The sequence below is a fragment of the Asterias amurensis genome, chromosome 8 (genome assembly GCF_032118995.1).
Source record: "Asterias amurensis chromosome 8, ASM3211899v1".
NCBI classification, from domain to species: domain Eukaryota; kingdom Metazoa; phylum Echinodermata; class Asteroidea; order Forcipulatida; family Asteriidae; genus Asterias; species Asterias amurensis.
In genome coordinates, this window is record NC_092655.1 from 9930167 (window position 1) to 9943878 (window position 13712).

Genomic DNA, 13712 nt, shown 5'->3' on the forward strand with positions numbered 1-13712 from the left:
AGGCTACAATCCGCGCGGAGGATTGTGGGGGATTGTTCAAATGTTATGCTGCACTTCCGCCGTTCAACCGTCGTATTCTTCTCCTAGCCTGTACGTTACGCCGACCAAATTTACATCGGTTGTTAAGTTGCCATCTTCTCGACAATGGTAAGTATTCTACATACAAAAACTTCCTTTATCTTGTTGTGTTTTCCGTACAAAAACAAGTATTTTCTTTGGTTATCACGATTGTCTATATATGTAATCATTCATGTACGTCGTGTGTACATCTCCAGACAACAATACAATGAGACATTTTTACACATACAATGGGCCATGGCAGAGGTAGCTAGAATACGGCCAACCAATCTTCGTGTTTGGTCTTCCTCCGTGCTCTTTGACATCAGTTTACTCTGTATCCTTTGTCCCAGAGTAGAATAATTGTGAACCACAGATTTTTGAGGAAAATTGACTGCTTTTCGACGCCATGATGTTTAATTTAATATATTATTATGCTTACTTATGAGGGCACCAATTTGTGTGTGTTACTGTTATTGTGCTTTCCACAAATCAGCTACGGTAAAAGGAAAAGTATTTCATCAATTTATATATATAATTAATATTGTTGAAGGAGTAATTAAGGGGTAACTGAAAGGAACCAACATTTGTATTTTTTTCAGAAAGCATATATGGAATAGTGAAGCATGATTGATGCTTTTTTAATGTTCATTGATTTACCTTTTTTTAATGAAACGGCAGCATTTAAAAAAAGGTTTGTTGATCAATTACAGTTAATTTTGTTAGCTGAGACAAACAATATGTGGGTACTGGGTAGAAGGAATGAAAATGCTTAGTTTTACCATTTCGAATGACCACCCCAATTACTTTATGTTTTTCTTTAAAATGTTTTTATTTTACTTTTAGGAGCTTGCTGAAAAAGTTAGAGGAGGCCATCTCATCTTCTTGACACCTAAAAATTTCCCCACAACAAAAGTTGGGCCCAAGTACAGGTTAGTGAGTTACATGTGCATGCTGTAGCTTTGTATGTGAAATACTCTCAATGGAAATGTTGGCAACGCCTATTATATTGTAAAAAAAAACTAGATAGCTTAAAGACAAAAGGTATTCACTATCCTATACAAAGATTAATGGAACATGTTTTCAGTCCATAGACATTTTGATAATGTGCAGGTACATATGGACAGTTATGTTTCACGATGTATACATTAGAAAATAACAATGTCAAACTCGTTCTTGTTGACCCGACATGGATGAACCGATATACATGTGTACATTGATAAAGGAAATACATGTACACATTTTGTGGGAAAGGTCAAAATGACTCAATTTTCTCTTTGTTTCACATTTTCTTTTACATTTAGGAACCTTGTTGAGGAATACCTACCTTTTCGGATGTGGTGACCCTTGGTGATTCTGACTAATCCATCGACAATTTTGCCGTGTACCACTTGCTGCCTGCTATCCTTTTTTCCCCAAACCCTTTTTAACATTTTATCTCAAAGCTGAGCTTTTGTTACTGATTTAAAAACGTAGATGCACTAAATGAAGAAATTTAAACAAGAACAGTATTTAACATTATTCAATATGTTCAAAAAAGTTCTAAATTCAACATTCCTCCTCAACAACTTTGCCATTCACACTAGATTTTGCTCCATCCAAATGTAAAAAAAACAAAAACAATTTGTGTGGGTATTCATTAAAATGGCACTGTATTTTTACTTTTGAAATCTGAAGACAATTGGAACTATGTTTAAAGTTAACTTTAAAAACGTTTGTTTTCAAAGGGTTGTTATACATTTGGCAATAAAATTACCTGGTAAGAAACATTTTGAGAAACAGTTCACTTTGAAGTAATGTGGTTTTGGAAAAACATTTTGAAGCTGATGAGTGTTTCTGCCAGAAACGCTTCTCAGATTGGGTGTTCAAATTGCAGACTATATATTCTTCCCACATGAATTTTCACAGGTTAGTTTTATGGTACGATGTATCTACAACTAGATTAGAACAAGCAGTGAGTTTCAGTAACAATGGTATGGAACTTACTGTATGTGTATATAATATAATATATACATGTAGATAAATACAATAAAACTAACCCTCTGTGAATATTTCACTTCAAAAGATGTTTGTGTTTTGGAGATTTCACCGGGAAAAAACAGGACGATTATTTCCACACAGGAAGAATATTTCTTAGATCTAAATTTTGGGGAATAAAAAGTTATCTATTTTTTCTATAACCGGAGAACTTCGAAGTTAAACGTTTCTCAAAATGCATTACACTGCCTACAGCTGCTGAACTTCTGACAATACAGTTGTTTTTTATTGCCTTGAATTTGTAGAGTCATTGCCAAACGTATACAGACCATTTAACTGTAAATCTCCAACTTTGCCATTTTTATTATACAACGCATTTTGAGTTATATTTAACCATGCTTTAAAGTTTTGCTGTCTTTTCTATGAAATGATTTGTATGCAATTAAAGATGTTAAGAGAGCCAAAAGCACTTTGGTATGCATGTGTCTTGATTTTTTGTGATAAATTTACATTTATTTAAAGCATTTAATAACGTTTTTATAACGTTGGGTTTTTCCTGTTGATGACGTTATATAAATACGTCACAATCACGTTCAGAAATAACTTTATCAAAACGTGAAGATTTAACGTTTTCAAAACGTTATTATGTTACGTCATGACGCGACGTTATCTAGACGTTGACAAAACTCCACACTTATCCGTCCGTACAACGTTAAATAAAAACGTTCTCCCAACATTCAAATAACGTCGTAGCGACGTTCAGGGCACGTTATTATGTTTGCTGGGTTATCCAACCAACTAATAAACCTGTCAAAAAGGTGAACCATTTAAAAGCAGTTTTGGTGTTGCCACTCTGTCAGGCATTTTGTATAGTTTGTATGTATCCAAAATGGACTCTCTAATAAACTACAGTAGCCATTGCATTGTCTTCGTCCGGTGAAAGATATATTCAGTCAATTAATGTAATCAAGACAACATAAGGAGTATAGTGGAGAAGTTAATGATTGTAAGACAATCTGAAAACAGTCGCCGCCCGAAAAAATTAACAGTCGCAGGAGTAGAACGATTTTAACTTGTACGACGTGATCTCGATGGTCGGGAACCAATCGCAGGCGCATGATTTCTCAGTTGTTGTGACCCGAGCATATTTTGTCTAGGTGTTGCCGACGGTTTGCTAAGGGGGCACAAAATTTAAGGTTGACCTGTGGCCGGCTTAAGAGAGGCAAAATGTCTTCCATGTGCCAATAGAGGTAATTTGTACAGTATTTTGCAGCATAGGATTATAATCCACTACATCATTATTAACAAAGTACCGGACTGGTTATTATAACAAAAGCACCTGAATTGGTTCAAAATAATTATTACTAAATTATTATACATATCTGGTAGGTAACCAAGAAAGCCTCAAGTGAACTTAAAGGGACACGTATATAAATATGACGGAGGTGGGGCAACGCAGGGTTTTAGAGTGAAGGTTGAATATCTAGCATTGTTTCTCTTACCTTTGGTCGTTTAGCCAGTAGATCTTCTTCAGCCATCTGGTCACAGTGTCTTCAGTACATCTCACTAGAAAGCTGTTTTTAAAAAAGTATGGAGTTTCCATAAATGTTACCTAATTAAATGGCAGATTCTCGATAGATTAAAAAAGGGGGAAATAACGTCTACCATTTTTTCAATTAGGTCAATCGCACAAGGAAATCTTCAAAAGTGGAGGTCGGATAAACGCCCGTTTTTCTTACTTTGTCCAAAAGTGACCTCCAATCTGTCCACAATTTTTGCTCTGCAAAAAGTATGAAATCAATATTTCAACTGAGACACGTTTTCCTAACGCCACCTGGCTGCATGTATCCAATGCCAGTCGTGTAAATCTGACAGGGGCGGAGCCGGCAACACATGGTTAAAAGTGGAGGTCGAATTTAATAATAATAATAACAATAACAAATAATAATAATAAAAGTTAATTCTTTTATAGTGCATTTCATAACTGAAAGAAATACCAATGCGCTTTACAAAAACCAAAATGCAAAGAGCAACAAATTAACAATAAATAAACTACTAATAGGCAAACGAAAGGATTAACTGAACAATAGGCAATGGAAAACAAATGGAACTTTAGCAGATCTTTGAATTGTTCTATGCTCTGTGGAGAGCGAATGTAGCTGGGAAGAGAGTTCCAAAGTTAGGGGGGGGGGGGGGGGGCAGCACTGGAGAAAGTCCGGTCAAGTTTTCACTTACCTTTAGTCGTTCAGCAAATAGATCTTCATCAGCCATCTGGTGGTCACAGTCTTTAAATCCTAAGACGCCTAAAGCATGAACCAGTTCCATCAATGACTCTTGAAGCTTGGCATTGACGGTTGCTTGCTGCTCGCTGCAGGGTCTGCCTGGAGCCATTCCTTGTCTTGGTCTGTTAACACCTGCCTCAGTCCGCACCTGTTTCTGACTGGAGAAAACAATTCATATAGCAATTTAGCGAATATTGTATGTATGCATGCATGTCAGTATAACCACAGAGGGGGGGGGGGGGGGGTAGAGTTACAGTTGTGGGAGGGTTCGGGGGGGGGGGGGTGGCTCCACGATGGGATACACCAATGATTTTAGCGCACCAACGAAGACCTAGGTGACAAAATGACAAGTCAGGTTACTATCAGTGGAGTGGAAGAGGGATTGTGAGTGTGGGGGGGGGGGGGGGTTGTCACGTACCCCTATGCTGGTGTCTCCCCAAGCCCTCTCCATCAAAATGTTGTTGAGAACATGGTAAAATAAACACTTTGGGCAAGTTGTGGCTTGACCAAGGGTCAACCCCCGGGCACTAATCTACAGCTGGGTGTTAGACTTGTTGTGATTGAAGGAACTTATTACACCTTTGGAGTTTTCTCAAGCTTCAAGGAAGCTCGATCATTTTCTTGGTCAAGACGGTCACGACAAGGACTGGTACAAGTGTTATGCAACAAGTTTCCTTCTTTCACTATGGATTCTTTACAAACTTAAGTAAATAGTTCCAACTTAAAAATTACTGGCTACATCCTTACGGACTGCGAGGGAGAGAGGAGGATGGGTAACCCTGTTTCAGCCCCGTGTGTAGTTTGCAACGTGCCCCTACCTCAACACGTGTTTCTGATATTCTAATCATGAATAAACACATTAATTATGCATTCATTTATTTCTTTATTTCCCTATTTGTTTAGGTTCTTGTTTGACTCTCATTAAATAAAATGAAAATGAAAGCAAGTAAAAGCAGGGAAAGCCATAGCTGAGCTCATCCGCGCAACATTGATAGTTTTTTATTTTTTATTTTTGTTAACACAGCTGACAAAAGAAACATAAGTTGTCATTGATTTGTACTGCTTTAACATGTTTTAATTATTGCAGTACGAGGTCAATTTTCAATATTGATTTATTATAACTTGTATTTTTCTTTTTTTTATTGGATGATAATGTTTTTCTTTTAAGGGGGTTTGGTTCGATTATTAACTTAATGGTTATGCCACTAAGATAAGGGGCCAGTTTCAAAGAGCTGCTTAAAGGCAGTGAACACTATTGGTATTTATACTTAATATAGTTGTTAGCATACTTGGTAACGAGCAATGCTCCCTCGCCCTTCACCCATGCTTCCTGTAGATCTCAAATCTACATTTTGATGTATATTGCAAAATGTTGCCTCGTGAGGAGGAAGTGATTTGTAATAATTCGTAATAATATGTGTTGGCATTGATGTTACACACAGTAGTTCGACTTGGCTACGTCGTTTCAGCCATCGTGCCATTCTTGAGGAAGTTTGGATCGTTTTCCCTTCTAGACAGTTTCATAAAAAAACAATGACAACTAGATCCGTAATGGTCGGAAACTGAAGCATATTGTTTTGGTGTTTGTTCGCGATTAGATTGCCAACACTCTCAGCTAAACTGGGCCCGAGCCATTTGTGTATACGTCATGTGATTTGAAACCAGGGCCCAATGTCATAGAGCTGGAAGCACACAAACTTGCTAAGGATGAAATTTCTTCCTTGTTAAAAACAGGATTACCAACCAAATTTCCATTTGTTGCATATTGCTTGTTGCTGGTATTCAGCTGCTGTTTGCTCATCCTGAAAATCATGTGGAAATTTGGTTGGTAGGCTAATCCTGTTTTTATCGAGGCAAAAATTTCATGCTAAGCAAATTTGTGTGCTTAGCAGCTCTATAACACTGTCCCAGATCTCACCGAAAGATTAAAAAATATATATATATATAAAATAAAGAATTATGGCCAGTGGACATTATTGGTAATTACTCAAAATAATTATTAGCATAAAACCTTACTTGGTAATGGAAAGTAATGGGAAGAGGTTGATAGTGCAAGACATTATGAGAAACGGTTCCCTCTGAAGTAACGTATTTTTCGAGAAAGAAGTCATTTCCACGAATTTGATTTCGAGACCTCAGATTTAGACTTTGAGGGCTCAAAATCAAGCACCTGAAATTGCACAACTTTGACAAGAGTGTTTTTTTCTTACATATTTAACTCACAACTCCGATGACCAATCGAGCTCAAACTTTCACAGGTTTGTTATTTTATGCTTATGTTAAAAACACCTACTGTGAAGACTGGTCACTGACAATTACCAATAGTGTCCAATGTCTGTAATTTTAAAAATAAATAAAATAGAATCTTGATGATAATAGCGTCTCAAAAATTATCAAAAGTTGTTCAACTTTATTTCGAGGGACAGACAGGGGGGCATACGATTGTGGCTTTGAATTGTGGACATTGACTTCCTCCATTAGGATAAAACATGGCAACTGAATTGAACTTCGTTCCCTTCCTCGCTGAAACTGTTTACAAGTAGCTCAAATTTGGCAAACCAAGTCAACTTCCTTGTTATCTGTCTCAAGAATACTTGGCAGCCAATATATAGCTGTATGTGTTACACAGTCTGGCCCTATAAAAGCAATAGGCACACTGTGCGTTATACGACTGGGGTTTGAGAGGGCACATTTTGTTCAATTACATTTAATTTACATTTACAAATTGTCGTATACTGTATGCGACTATCCACCCGTGTGTACGTGTTAATGGAATGAAGGCTGGAACCCAAACAACCCTTTAGGCTCTTGAAAAATTTCCGCCACAAATATGCAAACTTGCGACAAAGTATGCGAAACGGTATGGGATAAAATGTTCGACATCACAAATATTTGCAAAGATATTTGCAACATCGCAAATATCTGCAAAGATATTTACGACATCGCAAATATTGCGACATCGCAAATATTTGCAAAGATATTTGCGATGTGCGATGTCCCTTCAGGGCCACCAAAGTTTAGGGGGGAAAAAAAACAGTTTGTAATTTTTTGTTTTACTTAAGCAAGCAACTATTGTTGGGAGAATCCAACTGTGCTGCGACAAGATATGGGGGCCTTAGTTATTCGAACTTATTGAAACAATAAGTGAAGACTTCCTACAAGGGTATATTAATGTAGAAACTGAATAAAATACGTTTCCTTCCTCGTAAAACTGTTTACATTCATTTGGAGTTTGGCACATCAAATCCACTTCCTCTTTTTTCTAAAAAACTTGGCAGCCAATAAATATCTTTATTTGTTTTTACACAGTCAAGGGCTATATAAAAGCAATGATCGTACTGGGCATTACACGATTGTGGTTTGAATGTACTATGGGGGACAGTCGTGTCCCAATGAGTTTATACAGCGACTGCGCGTCTTCATAGAGTCGAGAATAATGGCACCCTCACCAATGACCATCCTCTTGCTGGCAGTATGTCTGCTGGTCACTGCATCAAATGCTCAAGACGGTAAGTTGTTTCTACTCCTGATTAAGACTTTCTCCAATACCTTATATTATTCGGATTATCAAACATGTATACAGTTGTCATTTAAATTCAAATCCAGGCCGTTTGGTTATTTATAAAGTGTTTAAACTTTGTCTGATGCTGGTATTTACGGGCCGTTCTTGTCTTCCTTACTTTTTGCTAAGAGGCGTAACCAACACCGATCGAGATTAAACATATCCCTTTTTATTTCCTGGTGACCAATAAGTTCATTCAATATGCATTGCTATAAGCAGTCCATTGGGATCGATTGTTTGGTCTGATTTCTTTATGTAAAAAAAAAGTGTTTTCCCATCTCAGTTGGAGATATCGAGGTGAACAAGAATTATTGTCATTTCACCATCAGAGTCGCAGGTTTGTGTTTGGCTTCCTAATACTACTGACAGTTTGTTTACTTTTTTCTTTATCTGAATTTCTTGCACTTCAATTTTAATATTGTGCAGGTTTTAAAGGCAGTTGACACTATTGGTAAATATCAAAGACTAGCCTTCACAGTTGGTGTAGCTCAACATATGCATATATTAACAAACCTGTGAAAATTTGAGCTCAATTGGTCATCGAACTTGCGAGATAATAATTAAAGGAAAAAACACCCTTGTAACACGAAGTTGTGTGCGTTTAGATGGTTGATTTCGAGACCTCAAGTTCTAAATCCGAGGTCTCGAAACCAAATTCGTGGAGAATTACTTCTTTCACGAAAGCCATGGCACTTCAGAGGCGGCCGGTTCTCACAATGCTTTATACCATCAACCTCTTCCCATTACTCGCCACCAATTAAGGTTTTATTCTAATAATTATTTTGAGTAATTACCAATAGTGTCCACTGCCTTTAAGTATAATGTTTATTATTTTTAGGCGTGGCAGCCTCCCGCTATGTAACATACGCTTAGAGTACCAATATTTATATCCACCCAATCCAATCCAAGATATAATATTATTTTGTTAATTTTATTCTCAAATGATTTTTTACGTCAAAGTGATTATCTTTACATCTCCAGCTATTGTCTATTTGAGTAAATTACTTGCCTAACTGACGGCAAACGACTGCTGCCGCAACATTTCTCATCAGTAAACCCCATTTATATATCAGGTACAATTAATTAAAACAAAAAAATCATTGGAAATAGAGGATTTTGGCTTTCGTGGCATAACATCCATTTACGTAAATGAATATGAATGTGATCTTGTGGTAACGTGCCGATCGCACAAAATGAAAGAACAAGTAACAACAATCGTACACGAAAATGCTGTCACAATGTTCGCCCTCTGTCGACCAATGTGTTTTTTCTTTCTTCAGATATCCTGTTTCCATTTGGAGTGGGAGATTCATCTCTCCCAAGAGGTTCCAACGTTTATTCTGAGATTCCAGTTCCGATGCCGTTTCCTTTCTTTGGTCAAAATTTCACCAGCGTCTTTGTGAGTTCTAGTTTTTTTTTTCGATTACATGTATAATAGTTATGACAGAACTTGTATCCCGTAACCAAATGCAACGTAGATGGAAGTTGAACTTGTGGTTTGTGAAAATATCGCAAGCACAGTTTACCAATATCTTCATCATTAATTTTTGTTTAGCAACTTAAAAACCAGGTTTTTTACCCTGATAATGATACTACAAAAAACAAACGTACTGACAAATGTACTTGAAATGTAAGAAAAGTTACTTAAAAATTAAAACAAACACAATAGACCTTTCTTTTGTAACGTCACAGCCACTAATGCAAATCAAAAACAGATCGCTACTCTTATTAACAATGTACACACGAATATTCAAATATTGTGTTGATTTTGTTGGAAACAAAGCAACTATGGGAGGTATTTTATTGAATTGAAAGTTTCGCAGAAAATAACGAATTTTAACTAACATTCGGCCGTCCATGCCAACCAAGGCGGTTTGTTTATCAAGAAAGGTCTGTAGTATTTTAACCGACATGTCCCTCTTTTTGAGTATTGTAACCCCGACACCTTCCAGGTAAAAGAGTAATGACGTCATAAATTTCAACCGCTTTCAATGGCGCCCTCTCGTGACAAATTAAACGTTACCTTTTTTGCTGGTGCAAGGTTTAAACTTAAAGGCACTGGACACTATTGGTAATTACTCAAAATAATTGTTAGCATAAAAACTTACTTGGTAACAAGCAATGGAGAAACATTATGAGAACTTGCTCCCTGAGCTGAGTTAACATAGTTTTCGACTTAAAAAAAAAGAATTTCCACTAATATCTGAATTTGATTTCGAGACCTCAAAATTAGATTTTGAGGGCTCGAAGTCAGGCATAAAGCACACAACTTTGTGTGACAAGGGTGTTTTTTCTTCTTTTAATATCTCGCAAATTCATCGACCAATATTGAGTTCAAATTTTCACAGGTTTATTACTTTGTGCATATTATGTTGAGATACACCAAGTGAGAAGACTGAATTTTGACAATACCAAAGGTGTCCAGTGTCTTTAACACACAATTAAATCTTAATGTCTAGATAAGAATAATTGATGACGTCATGATGACGTCAAATATTTTCAAATAAGGCTTAATCATAATTCCTTATTTCTTGCATAGACATGTTTACCAAAACGTTCTTATAATAAATAATTCGACCAACTCTGTAGCATCTACACAACGAACATGTTCTTTTTGTATCTTTGTTATCGCAGATCAGCTCAAATGGTTTAGTTTCGTTTGGACAAGTCTTCACAGACTACATACCTAAGGAGTTTCCGCTTACAATTCCAATTCTAGCAGTTCTTTGGACCGACTTGTATACTTATCATGTTGGGGATGTAAAGTACCGTTCGCTTCATCGCAACTCTTCTACTGAAGACGTTTACGACCAAGCAGACGATGTGGTTCGTCAGGAGTTCGGTAACCAGTTAAATTTCAGAGCTTCGTGGATGTTGATAGCAACCTGGGTGAATGTGTCAAATTTCAGGGCCCCCATGCCGAGAGTGAGTAATGTATCGAGCTTATTCACTAAGACATCACTGGAATAGCTGACTGCCCCGTTAAAGGTTTACATCCAATATGGCGACGTGAAGACGTAATTGCGTACCATTAATCTCTTTATACTGAGATCATAAGGACTATTTAAGCCATTGTATATTTCAGCAATACGTTCTTGCTACACATCAAAAAAATAACGAACTGTAAGTCAGTACATTTTTTGTGTGCGCACACGTGGTTTTCGGTCAACTTGTTTGAAGGCTGTGGACACTATTGGTAATTACTCAACATAATTTTTATCATAAAACCTTTCTTGATTATGAGTAATGGGAGAGGTTGATAGTATAAAACGTTGTGAGAAACGACTCCCTCTGAAGTGACGTAGTTTTCAAGAAGAAGTAACTTTCCACAAATTTGATTTCGAGACCTCAAGTTTAGAATTTGAGGTCTCGAAATCAAGCATCTGAAAGCACACAACTTCGTGTGAACAGGGTGGTTTTTTTTTCTTTCATAGCTATCTCGCAACCCCGATGACCAATCAAGCTGAAAATTTTACAGGTTTGTTATTTTATGCATATGTTGAGACACACCAAGTGAAAAGACTGGTCTTTGACAATTACCAATAGTGTCCACTGTCTTTAATACCGTCAAAAGACATTCTTAAAACTGAAGTTAATACTTTGGAAAAGGCCTCCGTCTTTCATGAATGGTTTTGTAAACTGGGCGTGGCTTGTGATGAAACTAGCACGTCACACGTTGATCAACAAGAAATATATTTATCAGAACACTGCCATTTATCTCAGTTTCGTTTCAGTATTTTTCTAAACGTTATTACGTTATTTTCAGCACACGTTTCAAGCAGTTATAGTGACGGATGGCAGACGGGCTTATACCATCTTCAATTACAAGAAGATTGATTCACCAGTTAACAAAAGAAATGCCCAGGTTAGATAAAACTTTTAATAAATAAATAACAAAATTGATTTATTGATGCCAATAGTACGAATTCTTTTCAATTCCATGTTCCAAGCTATTTGTCAAACTTACACAAAGGTCAGTCGGGAATAACATAACCCCCCCCCCCCCCCCCCACACACACACACACACACACACACACATACACGCCCACCAAAAAAGTACATTTATTTGATTATCAGGTTGGTTACAATGCTGGTGATGGGGTAGCCTACTACGCTGTGCCGAAATCAATGACGGATCAGATTTACGACATCGAAGAGAGTACAAATATCGGCACTAGAGGGCGCTGGCTTTTTCGTTTAGACACAGAAGGTAAGACCTCCGAAACAAATGAGGAAAAGTCTTTGCTCCACTTTTTTCAAATTTTCAAATGGGTCATAATTTATGTTATTCTTTGTCGCCAGTTGTCGTTTGTCCGAACGATACTATTGTCGTATTGAATGGGGGAATGCCAGATGAAGCTGTCATTTGGTCACCGCTGCTATCAGCCATTGACTCTGAGGGAGGTGTCATTGATCCAGCAAGTATCGTTTGTGAAGACCAAGACGGTAATCTTACGATGCCTGGTGACAGATTTCCAGCAGGGAAAACGAGTATCACATGTACTACTGATATTAATGATACTGTACCGTACCAGGGATATTGCCAGTTTACGATCACTGTAGGTAGGTGTTTTAATATTATACGAATAACATTTTGTTACTCATGTGTTCAAGTTCGGACAAGTCTCTTAGTCTTAGTCCCCTGTAACCACTCTGGTTTTTGTTTCACGGTGTCTCAGACAAACTACGGAAGACAATGCTTAACAATGAGACAAGGTTTCATATAATTCAAATCTGGTACACACAGGAGTAGCAAACAGAGAGCAAGGACCGGAGAAGTATCACTCAAACATTTTGGATATTGCCTTTCTGCTTGAGATGTGTCTAACAAAAAAAGTATATGCAAAATTTACACAATAGTGTTCCCCACTGACATTACGCCTCCGGTTTGTACTTTTAAAGGCAGTGGACACTATTGGTAACTTCTCAAAATAACTATCATCATAAAACCTTTCTTGATTACAAGTAATGGGGAGAGGTTTATAGTATAAAACATTGTGAGAAACAGCTCCCTCTGAAGTGATGTAGTGTTCGAGAAAGAAGTAATTTTCCCACGAATTTGATTTCGAGACCTCAAGTTTAGAATTTGAGGTCTCGAAATCAAGCATCAGAAAGCACACAACTTCGTGTGACAAGGGTGTTTTTGTCTTTCATTATTATCTCGCAACTTCGACGACCGATTGAGCTTAAATTTTTTACTGGTTTGTTACTTTATGCATATGCTGAGATACACCAACTGTGAAGACTAATCTTTGACAATTACCAATAGTGTCCACTGTCTTTAACAACAGAGAAATTATGTTCAAATAATAAGTAACTCTTTATTAGAAAAAAACTTACTCAAATTCTTTCAAAATGACATTGAAAGCACCTGTTGGTCCCTCTGAAAGTGCAATTTTGATTGCAGATCTACCCAGTACACGCAAAAGCTTGTTACGGATACCTGACCTGCACCCGGGTACCTGCCCTGTATGGTATCCTGACAACATCAACATGGAACCACAGCAGAACCTGACTATTTTACACGTGAGAAGTCCGTCGTCTGCTAGGTTTTCTGTATTGTTTTAAATTTGATTTTTCAGGGTGAAGGACTAAAAAATTAGCCTTGGTATCCATCATTTTCGGATTCAGCACCCCCAAATTAGTTAAATCAGGTATGTTACCAACTTTTACTCAAAAATGCCGCTCGAAGTTTTTTTTTTTTTTAATCTGGTCTAGACTAACAAGTTCATTCAATATGCATTGCTATAGCAGTCCATTGGGAACACATTGGGATCGATTGTTTGGTCGGATTTCTTTATGTAAAAAAAAGTGTTTTCCCATCTCAGTTGGAG

At 37.1% G+C, this 13712-nt stretch overlaps 1 protein-coding gene and 1 long non-coding RNA gene across 2 annotated transcripts in view; both read left to right on the forward strand.

The window, feature by feature from the left end:
• Window positions 1-29: 29 nt before the first annotated feature.
• LOC139940421 (uncharacterized) lies at window positions 30-2137 on the forward strand. The gene is made up of 3 exons (XR_011786447.1): window positions 30-147; window positions 904-989; window positions 1362-2137. It is a non-coding gene; the product is annotated as an uncharacterized lncRNA (long non-coding RNA).
• A 5550-nt stretch (window positions 2138-7687) lies between these two features.
• LOC139940420 (uncharacterized) overlaps window positions 7688-13712 on the forward strand; it is a 30445-nt gene continuing 24420 nt past the window's right edge. The window contains exons 1-6 of the mRNA XM_071936655.1: window positions 7688-7825; window positions 9159-9277; window positions 10513-10803; window positions 11645-11743; window positions 11956-12088; window positions 12181-12441. Of these exons, the coding sequence (XP_071792756.1) occupies window positions 7753-7825; window positions 9159-9277; window positions 10513-10803; window positions 11645-11743; window positions 11956-12088; window positions 12181-12441 (976 nt within the window). The 5' untranslated portion in view covers window positions 7688-7752. The remainder of the gene's footprint in view (window positions 7826-9158; window positions 9278-10512; window positions 10804-11644; window positions 11744-11955; window positions 12089-12180; window positions 12442-13712) is intronic.